General features: G+C 36.8%; 2 protein-coding genes across 2 annotated transcripts in view; both read left to right on the top strand.

The window, feature by feature from the left end:
* Positions 1-746: 746 nt before the first annotated feature.
* ppp1r15b (protein phosphatase 1, regulatory subunit 15B) lies at positions 747-6,755 on the top strand. Its single transcript, XM_016537740.1, has 3 exons — positions 747-1,323; positions 1,651-3,388; positions 5,444-6,755. The coding sequence occupies exons 2-3, from the start codon at positions 1,655-1,657 to the stop codon at positions 5,633-5,635; spliced, it is 1,926 nt and encodes a 641-aa protein (XP_016393226.1). The 5' UTR covers positions 747-1,323; positions 1,651-1,654; the 3' UTR covers positions 5,636-6,755.
* A 3,690-nt stretch (positions 6,756-10,445) lies between these two features.
* Positions 10,446-19,754, top strand: part of LOC107727758 (pleckstrin homology domain-containing family A member 6-like) — a 100,302-nt gene continuing 90,993 nt past the window's right edge. Inside the window, exon 1 of the mRNA XM_016537731.1 lies at positions 10,446-10,530. The gene's annotated coding sequence lies outside the window, so the exon portion shown is untranslated. The remainder of the gene's footprint in view (positions 10,531-19,754) is intronic.

The following is a 19,754-nucleotide window of genomic DNA, read 5'->3' as shown; positions in this document are numbered from 1 at the left end:
GAAAGACATCATTAAAGTAATCCATGTGACTCCTGTGGTTTAACCTCAATTTTATGAAGCAACACGAGTGCTATGTTTGTCCAAAAAAAATTTATTATTTACCACTTTATTTACAATAAAATATTATTCAAAGCTTGTTCATGCTACAATGTTAACTCTAGCGTGAACACAACATACATGCGTCATGATGCTCTTAGGAGCGTGTGTGGCAGATCAATATTTTCAGAAAAGAAAGCGGTAAAATGTGTTTTTTGCACAAACAAAGCACGTGCATTGCTTCATAAAATTGAGGTTAAACCACAGGAGTCACATGGATTACTTTAATGATGTCTTTCCTACCGTTCTGGACCTTGAATGCCCTACCAAGTATTGAGTACATGTACAGTAAATGAACATACTTTCCAGAAGGCCAACAATTCACTAAAAATGTTTTTTTTATTGGTCTTAATAAGTATTCTAATTTGTTGAGATAGTTAATTGGTGGGTTTTTGTTAAATGTGAGCCAAAATCATAATTAAAAGAACCAAAGACTTAAACTACTTCAGTCTGTGTGCACGATTTAATACACGAGTTTCACAATTTGAGTTGAATTACTGAAATAAATGAACTTTTCCACGACATTCTAATTTATTGAGATGCACCTGTATTGCCTGGACATTGCGTGACGTGCACAGAACATCTTATATAACCAAGTTCCACGTGAGATCATAATTTTACCACGGTCTCTTACAGCGCACCAGCGCTACTGAAATTTAGAGACGCTCCCTTACAGCTTTTCTGATGAAATCTCCGCTTTAGCTCCGCGGCTAGCAAGCGAAACGGCGACGTCAACGAGTCTGAATACCAAGTATTTCTATTTAAAACGAATTAAAAGTGAAACCGCTTTTTTTCGTAAATCGAAGGCGACTACTTTGACTCGATTTTGATGGTACAGCCGTTTTTTCTCCCACAACTCACAGTATTTTCTTCCGAAAACGCGGCACCTGGGCTCGATTGAGGTGACAGTAGACGAGACAGTTGAAGAACCTACGCTCGTTTCCCTTCAGACGTCAAAATGGCTTTTGTTTCAAGCTTTCATTTGGATTATACCAGCCTTTTTTACTCTTACACCACCTCAAAATGCCTTTCCATTCCTTCTGCTGTTTCTACAACCCCTTCAAACCGAAATAAGTTGTGTTATTTTCCTCAGGACGGCACAGTTGGCGTTAATACTGCGGTCAATATGGACGTTGAAGCTGTTTGCGCGAGCCGGGTCGGACTCAACACAGCCTAAACGACATGGACACTTTCATTTACCCCGGAGAATATTTAGCTGTACTCATGGTTGGTATTAAGGGCTGAAAGGAATGAGAAACTGAGTGTTTTACTTTTTTCGTAGCTAACATTTAGCCATACATTAAAGCTTGGTACTAGCTGCGTTAGCCAGCTAAGGCCATATTTAGGTTGTATTAAAAACTGTTATGCTTTAGTAACATTTAGAGACACTGAAACCTAACATTCTAAACTCCATCACTTTTATGCAAATGAAGTCTAAACAGTGGGTTTAAGGAGCGGCCACTTATAAAGGAAGTAACTAAAGTTAATAGTTAGCTTGTATCGTTACTGTTTTTAGTTTCGTTTATGTAGTTCAACGCATTTCATATTTTTCAGAAGTATGAGCACACATGGACACTTTTCTCAAGTGGACACGCGGTCCGCGCGTGACAGTGACGAGCGCGCTGACAGCTCGTGGATAAGCGTCTTCTCTCTAGTTTCAAGGCCTGCGTGGTCTCTCCTGCAGAGGTATTTCCCCGGAAGAACGCAAACAGCATTTGAAATGAAGTCAAGTCTAGATATAGGAAACTCTCTGGCCCCTCTGAAAGTGGCATACTTCCAGTGCCAGCATGAAAACGCGCCTGGCGCGTCCTCTGGAGACCCAGGGACTCTTTCCTGGTTCGCGCACGATTCGTTGAGTGAACTGGGAATTCAGAGTACCTCCCAGAAAGATTTTAATCTTCGAAAGCAAGCGTCGGTCGGATACCTCAGAACGGCGAGAAACTTAATCACCCAGGTGTTACAGAACACGCAGGAAAAAAGGCGCGCGAAACCGGAAAACGGATGCGAGTTGAGCCCGGTTATGCTGTCCGTGCGAACCCCAAACAGCTGGCGGTGGGGCGGATTTTTGGAGGCCGATGACAGACCTCCGAACTGGCTGCTAAACGTAGCACAAAGCAGAAAAGAGACTGATACGAGCTGGCAGCATTGTGGAGAACATCACAGTGTAGGCTATTGTCAAAGCGATGATGGGCGGTCAGTGCACAACGAAAGCACTGGACCCTTGTGCTCTAAAGAGCTAACCCACAATGTAAGCCTGCCCAAAGGAGAATCCCTCCCAAACTCATACCAGCTTCCACTAGATGTTGAGCAGCAACTACTGGTTTGTAGTAGAGCCTACAATGAGGTGACAATTTTGACTCCAGACCAAGATAATGGCTACTCCAGCTTGGAGGAAGAACACTCAAATGGTAAGCTTCACATGAAGCTGCTTTCCCAGGAACAGGAGGTGTCGGAAACAGCCAGCCCTGTTGCCTCCGAGGACGGCTCATCTCAGACTAACACTACAGGGAGCGAGTTCCATAGTGAACCTGTCACTAGTGAGGTTGAAATTAAGGAAAGAGAGGAAGAGGACTCAAAAAAGAAAGCAGAAACAGTTCCAGCTGCTGAAAATGTGCCCTTTTTGGCCGCTCCTCAATGTCAAAACAAGGTCATTGCCTACATCATGGGCAGCCCTTGCAGCGGCGAATCCGAATCGGAGGATGATGGCGATTGGGATAGTAATGACGATGATGGCTTTGACAGCGAAGGCCCATCCCACTTCTCAGATTCTGAGGACCTGGATGACAGCGACGATGAATCTGAGGAAGATTCGGATGGAGAGGAGGCCGACTCTGAGACTGAGAGGCTGTGGAATTATCTGTGCCAAAACGGAGATCCTTATAACCCGAGGAACTTCACAGCTCCCATAAGGACAGCCTCCATGCCAAGCCCTGCGACTACAGACTCTTCGGTCTCAGAGTCTCCGCCAGTGCATATGTCCTCCCGGCTTTCACCTCCTCCATCGTCACCCTCACTCTCAGAGAATGAGTCCAGCGAAGACGCCTGTGAGATGGATGAGGAAGAGAATCGGAGATTGTGGAACTCTTTCAGCTGCGCAGCAGATCCTTACAGCCTCCTCAACTTCCAGGCCCCCGTACAGACTCGAAAAACCCCCAAAGGGTGCTGGATGGAGAAAGTGCCTGGAACGCCTCGCTACAAGAGAGAGGAGGCTGAGGAGAGGCTGGACAGTGGATTCTCAGAGATTCCCCATGTGCCATGCTCAAGCAGTGCTACGGCTGTTCAGCTGAAGAAGGTTTGTATAACATTGACCTTAATTAATGCATTAACACATTCCAGTCTAAAACTACTTATACAATTAGCTTTCTGAATGTTTTGTTTGTTTGACATAGGTGTGACATAGTGAGGTAGACTTAAGAACACCTTATTATGTCTGGAATGGCAAAATGAATCAGACGGAGTCAGTTATTTCTCCTTTGACTCATTCAGTTGTTATTAGTCTAGCTATAAACTATAAGTCCAGTTTTGTCCACTATGTTTAAAAATCATTGCAAATGCTTATTCAAATCCTGGTTAAGTTAATTTTTAAGGGACCGGGCAAGCAATTTCCTTAGGAAAGTCAATTTTAAACAGCCAACAGGCTCTTTTTAATATCTATGTTATTTTAGATAAGATAAGAATTGATTGACCCCTTGGAGGAAATTGAGGTGTTTGCAGCAGTGGCACAAGGGAACAAATTAATAGTAGGTATAAGAAAATGGTAACACTTTTTAAAATAAGCTTCAATTAGGTAAAATGAACAAAAAAAAAAAATACAAGCACTTTTACATCATTTATTAATCTAGGTTAATGTTAGTCCTGGGGTCAGTAAGAATTTTTTTTTAAAGAAATGAATACTTTTATTAAACAAGGATGCATTTAATTGATAAAGTGTCAGTAAAGACATTTATAATGTTACAAAAGATTTCTATATCAAATAAATGCTGTTCTTTTGAACTTGCTACTCATCAAAGAGTCCTGAAAAAAAATCTATCATGGTTTCTACAAAATATTAAGCAACTGAGCACCAAATCTGCATATTAGAATGATTTCAGAAGGATTGTGCGATAGTGAAGACTAGAGTAATGACTGCTGAAAATTTAGCTTTGACATCATAAGAATAAATTATATTATGAAATATATTCATTTTAAAAAGCAATAATATAATATTTTTTATTAAATAAATGCAGCCTGGATGAACATAAGTCTTTCAAAAACAAAGTTCAGATCCCAAACTTTTGAATGATACTGTACAATACATAATTCATTTTAAACATTTCTATCTGGCCAACATGAAATGGTGAATAATAATATACATATTAATAAATTAACATTAATCTAGATGAATACATTTTGTAGAAATTGTTGCCGAATGTTATTTCTTGACACCTGTTGCATTAACTAATGCTTATGAATTACACCTGATTCTAGTGTTGCCAAGAAAGTAAAGTCTGAACTGAACTGAATAATAGCAAAATAAGAATAAGTAAGAGAATACAGAATAAATTGTGCCTTTTATATATTTAGAATAATGGTTAATGGCCTTAGGCCTTCATCGCTCCAACAATAGTGTATTTTAAATGCATGATAATTATCTTTTATTCTATACAATGACTGGTAGCAACAGTTAATCTTCTTTCTCGGTGGCATTCTGCCTTATTTCCGTTTGGCAATATGGCAGTATAGGCCAGCTTGAGAAAATGATGTAAAACCATGCAATATCATTTTCTACTTTTTTTTTTGCCTGTGATGATCTGATGCAATGGTTCCATTTTGCTGTCTCTAGGGAGACTGAGTTTGTGCTCTGCCCATTACTCATTATCACTTTATAGCATGCTGCATTTCATGACTCTGGCATCACACTAGCCAGAGTCATTAGATTTGGTCTGAGGTGATGGCACTCCCAACCACTCAGATGCCTTATGAGCAATCATATACTCACTCATACATTATACATCAACAGTTCAGAGGAAATCACATGTTACTTAGCAACAGTGAAAGGGTGAGTCTGAAAAGGGAGGAGAAAAAAAGAGCATTGGGTGTTAATTTTGCTGTGAATCCATTGTAAAGCAAGGATGAGATTGCCTGCCATGTTAATTTGTAGTTCTGAAGTTGAAAGGGCATTTTTGCTTTAAATAGAATTTTTGCTTTATTTTATTAGTTACTGTCACTCCTTTGATTGCTTTTAAGAATGCCAGGTTTTAATAATGCAGAATGCACTGCCCATATAACATGTATGCATATGTATAATATGTAATTACTTGATGAACAGTAGACTAAAAACTTTTTTTTTTTTTAATTCCTTTCACAGGTGACGTTTGTAGAAGAGGTTGAGGAGTTCTATGCCAGCAGCGATGAGGACCGTCATGGACCCTGGGAGGAAATCGCCCGGGACCGCTGTCGTTTCCAACGCCGTATTCAGGAAGTTGAAGAGAATATCAGCTACTGCCTTTCTCCAACTTTCCGTCTGGACATTTTTCAAAGACTACACAGTACTAGCTAATTAAAAGCCTTGTTTGACAGCAAGTGTAAACAATGAATAAGAAATAATATATATCAATAGTTTAATTCAGGGCATCAGGAGGCCCTTCAATGTTCAAAGGGCTCACAAGTCACAAATCCAAGGAACTCCGTAGTTCCTGCCAGGGAAGGACACCTCACTTGAGTCTGCTAAAATGTTTTGTGCTGAGTGTTGTGTGGATTCTGGAAATATGCATTATGTTTTGTTTGTTTTTTTGCCACAAGTCACACTGTCCTTTTTAGCCCTTAATACAATATTTTTATTTTAAGAAGAAAAGCAAAGAGGACCTACATGTCATGTCCTTTTAATTGCAGGATTCCCACTCATGCCTATTGGAGGATTGATTTAGTGATTTATATGATTTGGTTTAGTGATGCACGAACAGTACACAAAAGTGCACTAACTTCACCCTGTGAAGCAACACTAAATTGACATTCATCTTTCTCTTAGAAATGTATTAGTGCAGAAGTATTCTGGAGGGGAAATGAAGTGTTAGCTTTCCAAACCCTGTTGTTTTCAACTCGCAGGCCTTCATATTAACCCCTTGTGTTGTAACCTCAAAGCCAAAGATAACATACTTCTGCTCCGCAAAGGATCATTAAGCCAGGCCTCAGTGTTTGATGCCACAGGGGCGCACCGGGTGAACGATTCCCCCAGAGTAATCACACTCATTACCCACATTTAACCTAGTGGTATTTTGCTGGAGCTGAGCAATGCTTATATCAGTGTCTGTTCCTGTGTTAGAGTGAAGATATATGGGCATGGGCCTTAGTGCAATGTATTTGCATGATCCTAAATGGAAAGATGTTCTTTTCCCTATCACTATATATTGGACACAACCATATGTGGAAATCACTTGGATTGTGGCAGCTGTGACAAACATTGTAAATTCTTGACTATAAAGTTGAAACGCAGGGACAAAATGCATGTTTTTTGATTTGAACTATAATATGCTTGATGTTGAAGCATAAATGTAATTTGTTAATCAGTATAATTAACATAAAAGCATTTTATTTTTGTAATACATTTGACCAGTTAAGCATCTGTAATGGGATTTGTGATGAAACAGACTAGTCCTAATTTAATTAAATAAAAAGCAATGCAGGAAAATTGACTTGTGCACTTTTTGTTTTTTTTTATAGTATGTTTTATGTATTAACTGTATCACTGGCATGACCTATTTTAAAAAAGGATAGCATAATCAAGATATGAGGAATGTATAGAGTGTGGAAATCACTTGGATTGTGGCAGCTGTGACAAACATTGTAAATTCTTGACTATAAAGTTGAAACGCAGGGACAAAATGCATGTTTTTTGATTTGAACTATAATATGCTTGATGTTGAAGCATAAATGTAATTTGTTAATCAGTATAATTAACATAAAAGCATTTTATTTTTGTAATACATTTGACCAGTTAAGCATCTGTAATGGGATTTGTGATGAAACAGACTAGTCCTAATTTAATTCAATAAAAAGCAATGCAGGAAAATTGACTGTTGTGCACTTTTTGTTTTTTTTTATAGTATGTTTTATGTATTAACTGTATCACTGGCATGACCTATTTTAAAAAAGGATAGCATAATCAAGATATGAGGATATTATGTATAGAGAGGGAATAACGTTTTCAAAGAGATAACGTTTGTACAACACTATCCCACAATGCAATGTACTTGACCTTCCATTTCCTGTGTAATGCATGAACTGGAAGTAATTTAAATTTGACTCAAATAAGCCATTGTTTATTCTTTATTTGATCAGTGTGCCACACGTTAAGACATTTTATACAAAACTGGATTAAAAAATACAAAATAATCCTTTTTATTTTTGTGCAACCATGTGACAAAGTAGCACACTACTGTTTAAAGCATATGAATAATGTCTATTGTCTACCTTTTATGTACTAAAAATAGTAAGCAGTGTATAGTGCACAGTATTCGTAAGTAATACAGTACTTATGAATATACTGTGCACTATATCTGCCTACTAGTATTCCAATCTCAGGACTGAGGCCTGGTCAGAGGTCAGGTTGTGGATCGTTCTCAACGGAATAATGTTATCTAACCACCCACCTGAAGACGACACAATTTCAGCATCATTTGACAGCTGATTCTGATTCCTCGGCTGAACAGTTTGGTGTGATGTCATCTCTCAATCTTGGCAGGATTGTTTCAAGATAAATCATTCATAATCACTTTTGCATTTTGTACTCGAACCTTTATCATTTTCTGCTTTTCCTATGTGTGATATTTCTTGTTTGGTATTTCAGTGAGCACGTGTGACTTTTATATGTTTGATACAGTGAAGGAAACAGTTACATTTAGTTTGAGTTTATATTAGTTTTATATTGATTTGTTAATGAGAAGCGTGCTAGAGTAAGGAGAGTGCACTAGAACTTCAGTTTATAATGTGAAAGTAACAGGGATAAAACATGCCATACATGTATGGTTCTGCTATTTTAGTATGAGCGGATGATGGATTTGGTGTTCGGTAATGGTGTGTATCCATTTTGAAAAATACTGTAAATGACGGACCAATTAGCTACGTCCAAGGATAAACCAAACTGAAATGTCCTTGGTGGCTTTTTCCATTGATAAGACGTCTTCATACATCCAGGAACACTATAAAACATTGAATGTGACATAATAATCCAAATATTTTGTATAGCAGCATCTAAGTTTAAATTGATCTGTTCTATTCATCTATTTTAAACGGACCAAACAGGTTCCTTGTTCAAACAGGAGCATTTTGTCCTCCAATTCTTATTTAGAACAGCGATACTAAAGGTCAATATTTACATTTTGTACCTTTGCTTATATATTTTATCGAGCTATGCATTTTTGCTTGACTGTTTTAGTCACTGAATGTTTAGAGAGAAGGACAGGGAAGTATGCACCTACCTTATTTTGAATAAATAAACACCAGGCTAAAAGATGAGAAATATTTTTATATTCACGTTCGATTATTTCTTAAACAGTCAGTAGAGGGCGCTGTGTGTATTATGTCATTAGGGCTCGCGAGCGCAGTATAAAATTTGAATTTGTACATAGAAAACACAGCGTGTCACTAGAGGGCGCTGTATACCATTTTTTATAAGTCAATGAGCAATGAAAGTGGTTTCTTTAAAACAAGATGCAACAAAGGACCACAGTTATAGTAGATTATTTTTGTACAAGCAGTTGTTGCGGTTTTTGATGGTTTATGAAACAATATGTTATCTAAACTATCAATCATTGTACTTAACACTAAATTCCTACTGGAATAAGACAAAAAATAGTCGTAGACCCCTTCAGAATCACACTTGCTTTAAGTGCTTAGGCCTCTCTGGCTTGCAAGAAGCAACATACAGTAGGCCTACAATGTATGGTAATTGCGGTAATCTTCTATATTGATAGAGGCATGTGGACATGTGAACAGCTATCTGATGTGCGTTTATAGGCATGACTCTGCAGTCTGTCTGCTACAGTTGTGAGTTTGTGGAATGTGAGGTATTAGACTAGATTAAATCCAGCTGTAGATTCAGCAGCTGAAATATGAGCACCATCACCTGCCACTGACTCTTAGCACACTGTGCTCAAGAAATATTTCTTATAGATGTAAGAAGATAGACAGATGGATAGATAGATGTAGATCCTATGTTCACCCAGGCTGAATAACTGTTTCTATTTAATATACTTTTAAAGTGTAATCTATTCCTGTGATGTCAAAGCAGAATTTTCAGCAGCTATACTTCAGTTTTTAGTGTCACATGATCCTTCAGAAATCCTTCTAATATGCTGATTTGGTGCTTACAAATTAATGTTTCTTATTATTATTAATGCCGAAAACAGTTGTGCTTCTTACTTGTTTATTTTATTTTTTTATTTTTTATAACATTGATGCATTTTTTTTTAAGATTCTTCGATGAATGGAAAGTCTTTGAAAAGAACAGCAATTATTTGAAAAATCCTTGTCTGTGTGTGTGTGTGTGTGTGTGTGTGTGTATTCTGTATTCTGATTTATATGGGTAGGTGATGTGATGCTATACTCCACAAAAAATATTTTAAGATGCATTTGTTATTTTTAAGATAATTATTCTGCATGTTTTATGAACTCATAAAATGTTTCTAGCTTGTTAATTTATCATTACAAAACCATTCAAAAAAACTACTGAATGCAAAAAAGTGATTAATAATGTGTATATATATATATATATATATATGTATGTATGTATGTATGTATGTATGTACAGTGTGTGTGCGTGTGTGTGTGTGTGTGTGTGTGTGTGCGCGCGCGTGCATGTAGCTCAGTTTATAAAGGGTTAATCCATGGCTCTAAGCCGGAAACACGCATGTCATTGGTGGGCTTCTTGCCTGGGGGTGGGCTATGAGAGATTACAGTTTCATTTCTCCCTCTTTCTTTAATGAAATGGAAAAAAACCAGCAGCTGTGATGGCGCCACCCATCAACATAATGGTCCCCTATCCATCTCTCCCTTTCTCTCCCCCTTCCCTCCCTTCATTTTCCAACCAGAGATGAATGACAGCTCAGAGCGAGTCATGTGACACTTAAATACCCAGGGATTTTCAGTGAGCATGCGCCATAGTGTCCCTCCTCCCCTCCTGCCTCCATTTATCCGGTGTGCTTGTCACCCTCCTCTATCCATCCTTTCCTGAAAGGGGGATGCTGTTATTGTAGCATCTCGCCGTGACTGCCTGCACCAGCTAGTCTTGTTGCTGTTGTCAGTAGCGTTGCGTATAAAGGACGTTAATTTATTAATTTTTTCTTTGCTTACAAGTGATTCATTATTTTGCATTTTTAATATTGTAATACATTTTTATTATTATATTTATATTTTATTTTGTGGACATATCAAGAATATCCAAACAAGCTTGTACTGGTAAGTCCTGATATTTGTGTATGTGTTTTATTTTTATTTTTTTAATTCGATTCAAAAACGTGTCAGTTTTACGACTGTTTTGGCGCAAAATTAGTTTGACATTTTTTTGAGTGTGTTCACACACTTATGATTAATTGATATGGGAAGCTTTTAAGTGAATATTTTATAGCCGTGGAACAAAAAACATGAACGGAACATCCTGTCCAACATGCTGAACATTTTGATCCGGTTGGTCCTGATCGGGCACATGCATCATTTTTGGGGTGTTGTCCATGATTACAGATGCTGGGGTCCCACCAGATGGGCTTCGAGCCTGTTTGTCCCCCCCCCCAGAGTGCCGCCACCTGTCTGTCTTTCATTCTCTTTTGCCTCTGTACGTCTCTTTTTGCTACTCTGTCAATGCCGGGTTTGTTCCAATCAAGTGCCGTCCCGCATGCAGAGTATCCCAGCAAATCTGAGAGAGAGCAAGCTTTGCCAAGCCAGAGCTTTTGGATGAACCACACTTAGACTGAGAGGATAAACTCAATTGACTTCAACAGGCATCCTGTTTAGCGCCTGGTTGTGTAATGGATTTCTCCCAGTGGTGGTGTGCGGTCTTGATTCAGATAAATGTTGCTCGACTCTAAAGGAATATGAAGCACTAATCGAATATAAAGTAGTGTTTGGTGCCTAAAACCATCTGAATCCAAATAATTGGAGTTTTCTTAGATTAAATGGCATTTAAATGGATTTGTGACACGCTTTAATAAGGGAGAGTGTGTGTGTATGTTTGTGCAGAAAAGGGATGAATGCAGTGCTTTGCCCCTAAAAAAGACGCATCTGTTCTGGAAGCACACTAGCTCTCTGTCCTAGTGTATCTGTTTATGTTGCCACTCTCTCTCTGTTCTGTTTATCTGCCGTGTGATTGGTTTGTGCTAAGGAAATGCATTTTTGTCTCTGCTTCTCATTGGTTGGAGCATGTAGGATCTATGCTGATGACTGGTAACGCTGGTTGTGGCTTGTGTGAAGCCTGCTCTGTCAGAAAAGGAGGGAAATGTGTGCGTACATGTGCATCTGTCCCAGTCTCTTCTCTTGTATGCATCAGCTTCGCTCTCTGATGCAGTGCTGATACTGTGAACACCCAGAGCGAATACTTAGTGATGGAATGCGGTTCTTCTAGAACAGGCTGCTGGAGAACCCAGTACTGCACATTTTGAGGCATCCTAAAGGGACTGTTGTCTCAAAAATGAAGATGTAATCATCATTTTCTCAGCCAAACCTGCATGACTTTCTTCATTCTGTGGAAAACCAAACAAAACAAAAAATATATTTAGAAGAATATGCTAGTTGCTCATTTTCATTTAACGAGTGAAGGACTCGGGCTGTCAAGTTCTAAAATGACACTATAAAAAAAGCAGTCCATATGACTCATGTTCTGTATTCCAAGTATATTCCAAAAGCCATATGAAAGCTTAGAAAGTTGTTATTCACTGAAAAAAATTGACAAATGATGGCAAAATAATAACCCAAGAAAGCTGAAGTCTTTATGGTGCCCTGGTGGCCTGTATACAGTCGCCAGAAGAAACGACACAGGGGATTTATCATTAACACTTGTTTCTCTGGATAATGTTATATGAAGCACCATTACTTCAAACGAGTTATACTTGAAGCTCGCCTTCTGAGAAATACTGAAAATATTGTTATAAATTGTAGCAACACCTCCCCCTTTACCTTTTGGATGCGGCTCATGTTTATAACAGTAATCTTGGGGGGTGGGTAGACTTAAAATAATGTAATCATCAGGTTTTAGCCAGGTTTCTGTCAAACAGAGCACATCTAGTTTATGATCAGTGATCATATCATTTACAAAAAGTGCTTTCGTAGAAAGGGACCTGATATTCAATAAGCCAAGCTTTAATGAGGCATTTATATAGTGCTTTATTGTGTATTGCTGTACACAAGCGCTTTACAATCATTTGTGTGTGTGTATATAAGTCAGCTGTTTTGGAATAAATATAAATATGGAATAATTTTTATTTATTTATTTATTTTCTGCACTGATTTAAAAGGGAAGAATTCTGTAAAACAGAAATTCTGTAAATATCAAGCTTTTTTCAAGCAAAACATCACACAAAATAGGTATGTTAAAACAAACAAAAAAGAAAAACAAACAACAACAACAAAAAATAGACATTGATAGATTTTATTTATTTCATTTTCTGCAATGATTTAAAAGGGAAATGTTTTAAATACATGTGTAAAGCTAATCTGAGAGTTTGATATTCTATTGGTAGCTGAAATCATTATGAAATCAACCAAAATATTTAATATAATTCATATAATATCATATCTAGGCTCAGTGATTAAATTGTATGTTACATGGATCTTTCAGCAGAGAATGTCTTGTAGCTGTTGGTTCTATTGTTCTGCCATTTACTTTTTTAGCACTGTGCCAAATCAATGTCTCAGCACTTAACTAACATACACACCAGCAGATAGATCATATTTATTGTTTGAAATCATCTAGCACTGTTACTGCGTTCATGTTGCTTCAGTGTTTACCAGGGTGGTGGTATCTTTCAGCACATGCTTTAGCGAATGTAATTAGGCATGGAAAAGTGCACAGCACTTAGCAAGATAGCCTCCATCATTGTCCTTCAGAGTGGATTACTGTGAGCCAGACAGTGTAGGAGGAGAGGTGCTGTGCTGGAGAGAGCCCGGCATTAAAGAGTTAATCTGCTCACTCATCACCTTTATTAGGGGGGTTTCCTCGCCCAAAAGGCAAGCAATTAAATATACAGTAAGCCCACAAGGTATTTGAACACTTAAGCCACATTTAAAGATGTATGAATATCACTGGATTAGATGACTGAATATCAGTCTAACTAAGTAAATCTATTACAAATAAAGCTGGAATAAATTAGAAATATAAATGTTTCAAATAGTTTAACTTAAAAACAAATCTAAATAAAAATTAGAAAGTTTGCCTCAGGAACTAAATGAAATAAAACAAGTTTAACTTCAAGTACAAAAATGACTAAAACTTAAAGTAAATAAAAAATAAATAAAACTATATACAAAAAATGAAATATATTAATTATATGAATTATTTTAAACAAATATGAATAAATACCATTGTATATAAATAATATTAAATTAAAACTGATCCAACTGGTATTTATTATGAAGAAACTTACTGACATAAAAGAAGCTTAAGTTGAAGTGCTAAATTTACTAAAAGTTAAACTGAAATAAAAATAAATTAAAGATAAATAATAATAAAATGACAAAAGTACAAAACCAGTTTTTTTAAACTTATACCAATATTATAATGAAAACTGATAATATAAAAAAAGCAGTGTCAAAATGTTAATAAATACTATATTAGTACATAAATGTTACTAAAATAACAGATTGGCAACTGCCATTTATTATGAAGAAACTTAAAATAAGCTTAGGTTGATGTAAATAAAAATAAATTAAAGATAAATAATAAAAAAATGACAAAACCTAAACTAATATTAAAATGAAAACTGAAAATATAAAGCTATACCAAAATATTAATAAATACTTTAGTATAGAAATATTACTAAAATAACACTGATTCAACTGGCATTTATTTTAAAGAAATATAAACATACAAACACACTTTCGAGCAAAACATCTGAAAAACTAGGTTTTGTTATGTTTAAAAAAACAAACTGCATATGTTACTTGCATATATGAATTATTACACAGAGGGCCGCATTTGAATAAGTGGGAAAAGAAAGGAAAGATGAGGTGAAAGAGTGAGACATGACAGATGGAGATTGTTTGGAATCAGGTGCATTTTTTCCCCTAGGGCTCAATGATTCTTTCAATGCACCCAGAACCTGTTTACTCTGGATTCCATTTATATGTTTTTTCTTGCATAGAAATAGGTACTTATGCATATTTTATAAACACAGTGGACATCTGAGCATGGTGGCTCATAGATGAGACAGATTGCCTCTGTCTTTGGCCCGTTTAGCACAGGGGACCAGGTGGCCTGCCAAACGATGTGCCAAACCCGCAACAGATCGCGCTCAACTGGATCTTAACCCTTTTAACTCCCGTCGCTGTCTACTCCACACCAATAGGAAATGACTGGCACCATCCAATGGTGTTAATCCCTGTTTGGATCATGTGGTGGTTGTTTCACCTACATTGGATGGTTTGGCGAATCAGCTGACCAACCTTGACCAATCAAGTTGCGGTGTGCATGTGAATCTGACTGATTCTCCAATGACACCCTGAGGTCCACAAGAGTATGGTAGTATGGCAATGATAACCCAAGTGGCCCGATGTTCACCTGCTGTGACAAGCTGTTCAACCGGAATGATTGAACTATTCAGCTGGAATTAAACTATTCAACTGAATGATTCTAGAAAAGCAGATAAATATGCGTGTCAGTCTTCAACCAAGAACCTGGTAGAGCTTATCATCCCATTCAGGTCTTTACAGAGCTGAAAACAGATCTAAAATATCTCCTGCATTTCCATATCATCCACAATATGGGGTGTCAGATCTTTTGTAGTCATGTGTGAACGACTTCATTCCATACATGTATATACAGTTGTTCGCTGTTTTAAACCCATAATGCACACTGATTATAAAACGGATACAAATATTAAACTGATATACACTAACTGATGCTATAACCATTTTTGTTAATTGAAATAAAGCTGAAATGACTTAAAGTATAAGTATTTTTCAACTTACTGAAATAAAATAGGTTAAATTACTAAAGCTGAATTAATTAATTTATCAATTAAAGCTAACAGAAATATATATATATAAAAAAATGCAAATTCCATATATTAATAATATAATAGGTTTGAAAAAAGAAGAACCTACTAGATCTTATCTTTTTTTACATATAGTGAAGATCTAAAAAATCATATGATATGGCAATATGTTTTATTTATTTTTTATTTATTTGTGTTTAAATATGCTATCGTTCAAAAATTTTTGAGTATAAAGAGCAATGAGTGTAAAGTCTCTTATGCTCACTAAGGCTGCATTTATTTGATAAACAAGTAGAAATTGTTCAATTGTAAAATATTATCACAATTTAAATAACTGTTTTCTATTTAACATTTACATTTATTCATTTAGCAGATGCTTTTATCCAAAGTGACTTATGTTGAATTTTCAGCATCATTACTCCAGTCTTCAGTGTCACATGATCCTTCAGCAATCATTCTAATATGCTGATTTTGTGCTCAATGAACATTTCTTATCAATGTTATAAACAGTTGTGCTGATTAATATTTTTTGTGAAAACTGATACATGTTTTTTTTTTCAAGATTTTTGAGTAGAAGCTTCAAAAGAAATAATTTTTTTTTTAAAGAATTACAAATTAAATTTTTTATATTATATTATATATTATAATAAAATTCTGTCATTGCAATGTCCATACGTTCAAGAATACACTGTATTTATGTTTTTCTGTCCTCTGTCACACTTACTCCTTAGTTGTATGACACTCTTTTCTGTAGTGAATTGTGAATGAGTGAGCAATTCACAGCATGAGCTTTGCGACAAGCATTAATTGTAATGAAAACAGATGTGCAATAGAACAGATGACACTTTTGTTTATCAAATGTTGTCATGTGTTTGTGACATCACAAAGGCTTTTATAAGGGTCTGCAATGAAACTATGTGTTATATCATTGTGTTATTTTTCAGCACCCACGCAGCATAGATGCATGAATAATACGATTTTGACTACAATTTAAGTGACAGCCACATCTATTCATTTAGCTTCTGTTGCTACATAGTAGCATGAATATTTTTACATAAAATCCCATAATGTTCAGTTAAACCTCTACAGTTCAGCTTTTATGTGATGAACTTAAACCCACAGGTATTAAATGTACAGCTTTAACATGGAATGAGTCATATACAGTATATATATATGAGCTCAGATAATTAGGCCTAATGTTACAGTATATATCAATGCTTATGTAATGCTAATCTCTAAAGGATCCCAGGTCCTTTTCTGGCACTCAGCAAGCAATCTATTGGATGGAAGTCCAAGCTCTGCAGACAGTATTATCAGTCACAGAGGATATAGACCCATTAGGATTTGAATGGCATTACAAATCCTCCTTCCTCTGTAGATTGGTTGAGCATTGTGGGACTAAACCAGACTTCAAGACGCTCTCTGTCTTCTCCCTTAGGACTAATTAAAAAGCTGTTTAGTCTCGATTCCCTCCAAGGTGACGACACACCGTAGTATGTACCAGAAATGCACTGGTAATTGTGTGACACACCCACTTATAATGTGTCTGAATACTTGTGAGAGTGTGTTTACATAATTAGCTGCAAGTCTCTTGAGTTATGATGGAAGTATTCAACTCGACTTTACAGAGATGTCTCATCTCACTCTGTCAGCTCATGATTGCTGAGTCTCTGCATTGGTGGCCTGCGGTAACGCTGTTCACATGCTTCTGGAACATCATATTCACAGTGACCCCAAAACATTAATGCAGACTTAATTGGACAGGCTGACATTTGCAAGTACAGCAATGTGTTTGGAGGGTCAGTAACTAGAAAATCAGGTCACCTTTGAAGAATCTCAACAACCTCTGAAGCCTTTTCTCCCCCTATAGAAATTTGTTGAAAAGATGAAACAATAGCCCCTTTTAAGGACAACAGCATATTCTTAAGAGGTTGTAAAAAAAACCCCTCTAAAGCTGTATACAGTATACATATATACAGTATAAGCAGCAAAACCGGTTTTTAGCATTGTTTCTTGCACACTAAATCAGCATATTAGAATGATTTCTGGAGTAATGGTAGCTGGAACATTTGATCAAATGAATACCTAGGTGAGACTTAAAAAAAAATTATTAGTTCAAACTTTTGAATTGTCTATATAGTGCCAAAAGTCACCAGTGGTTTATTGGAACATTTATTCCATGTTGCACATGCAACTGAAATGTCAAATCAAGGCTGTAAACAAAAGGAAAGCATTGCATGATTAATGTTTTAATAATCACAATAATTACATAATCACAACCTTTGTTAATTTGTTAAATGAGAAATAAGAGCCTGATTTTGGTGGTAAGGTCTTCCGTTTAGCCCAAAGGCCCACATTTGTAATTACCGTAGAATGGTAGGAGGAGTGTGCTGATCTGTTTTGTGTTTTCTAGTGCTGGGTTTTGACACAAATTTCACGATTCGATTCGATTCTCATTCACAAGCTTGAGATTCGATTTGATTACCAATTCGATTCAACTCGATTCAATATCGATAATTTTGGATATATATCAGGTACAGTACATGCCAAATTTTCTCAAGGAAAAAAATCTCTCAACTAATGCTGTAAAATATACCCGAGAGTCTGTTGGTACTACATTACTATAATATTGAAGTTTAAAATTGACTAATTTGTTAAAATTACACTTAATGAAGTTTTTAAAATAATAAAGTTACAATTACATAATAATATTTCTACTTCAATTAATTTGTTTGAAATATAAACATAATGGTGGCTGTCATAAAAACTTGATGGATTTATTCAAACATAAATTAAACATTGAAGAACAGTAAAATGTATAATGAATATGTTATATGGTGCATATATTTAGCAAAATGCCCCTCTCTACAGTTTATTTTTCTATCTGACTAATGAGTTTATGGTCACCAAATATGTTTTTTTCTGAGGTAAATGTGACGTTACGTGACATTGTTTACAAGCCGTTATATTGATGTCTTTGCACGGCTGAAACACTGATTGAACGATTACATGAGACCGGATACGGCTTGTAAAGTATTACTCTTTCTTTTAACTTACCTTCGGATGTTTAGTCATGTTTATTTTGTGCTGAAACTGGTATTAATGTGGAGGAGATGATCAGTTCACGTGCGCCTCACGCTGCTGCGTCTGTTGAACTGAGGCGCTACAGCGATCTGTCACTCCACATTAAACAGCGCCAAAACGGCATTTATTGTTTGAATACTGCAATACAATGGAAAGAATTTGAAGTCTGAGACTTTGCTTCATATTAAAAGTACCTAAGCACAATGCTTATTGTGATTTATTGGATGGGATGACAGGCTAGACTAATCGATTCTTGGGATTTAAGAATCATTATCGTTCCCTAAAAATGAGAATCGATTAATATCGAGATATCTATATTTTTTAACGAGCCCTAGTGTTTTTATGCTTCTCAGATGTACAGCATCATGTAATTCTCTCCACTTACTGCTTTGTAAATTGGTGGTCTGGTCCACTTCTGGCTTCATGTGTGCTTGCCATATGCTGTAGAAAGCTTGCTTCATCCCTCCACCACCTTCTGTTGCCGAGTCGGTCTGTTGGGTGATTTCCAAAAGAGTGTGAGATCAAGAATATCCCAAAACTGCCAGTCCAGGCATGGTCTGCCTAGAACTAATGTGTGTACTGACCCAGCGGACCAATTTAAAACCAAACTATATGAAAGATTATTGTTTAATCAACTATAGTGAGTTCTTCGCAAACAAAGAAACACTTAAAATTATCTTTCATTTTGTAATGTGGTGTTTTGGGTTGTGTTTCTTGTTCATGTTTTCATGTCTTTTATTTTGGAGTTTAATCATGGTCCCTGTTTGTGTCATGCTTCCCTTGCCTTTATGTATTCATGCCATTGGTTCTCTTGTTCATTGTGTCATGTTCTGATTGGTTGTCTTAGTCATGTTCATGTCTTTTATTTTGTAGTTTGATTCCTGCTGTTAGTGTCATGCTTCCCTTGCCTCATGTCTCTCTGCCTTGTGTATGTGACATGCTTTCATTTGGTTATTGTCTAGTCATGTGATTCCCTTGTCTGTCATGTTTTGATTGGTTGTCTTAGTCATGTGTCTTGTTTTGGATGTCACCTGTAAATAAACTGCACTTGGGTTCTTCACTACACTTGCCTTCAGTGGACTGGATTCGTTACAGAATACACGGCCAAAAGAATGAACCCAGCAGTTACACTTCTGAAGTTACATGGAGTTGTTCACGTCACGCCTGCTACTCCAGGGTCTGCTCACGTCATACCTGCCAAGCCAAAGCCTGCTCACGTCACGACTGCTACACCAAAGCCTGCTAACGTCATGTCTGCTACGCCAAGGCCTGCTAACGTCATGCCTGCTATGCCAAAGCCTGCTCACATTAAGTCTGCCAAGCCACAGCCTGCTCACGCCATGCCTGCTACTCCAGGACCTGCTCAAATCATGCCAGTTAAGTCAAAGTTTACTC

This window comes from Sinocyclocheilus rhinocerous, unplaced genomic scaffold (genome assembly GCF_001515625.1).
Source record: "Sinocyclocheilus rhinocerous isolate Xijiao unplaced genomic scaffold, SAMN03320098_v1.1 scaffold576, whole genome shotgun sequence".
Lineage (NCBI taxonomy): Eukaryota > Metazoa > Chordata > Actinopteri > Cypriniformes > Cyprinidae > Sinocyclocheilus > Sinocyclocheilus rhinocerous.
Note: the sequence above shows the minus strand (reverse complement) of the source record. Positions and strands in the feature narration are given on the sequence as shown.

Bases quoted from the DNA above. Each gene is read 5' to 3' on its own strand.
- ppp1r15b (XM_016537740.1), top strand. From the start codon at position 1,655: ATGAGCACACATGGACACTTTTCTCAAGTGGACACGCGGTCCGCGCGT. The intron at 3,389-5,443 runs GTTTGTATAACA...TTCCTTTCACAG, and splicing joins CGGCTGTTCAGCTGAAGAAG to GTGACGTTTGTAGAAGAGGT.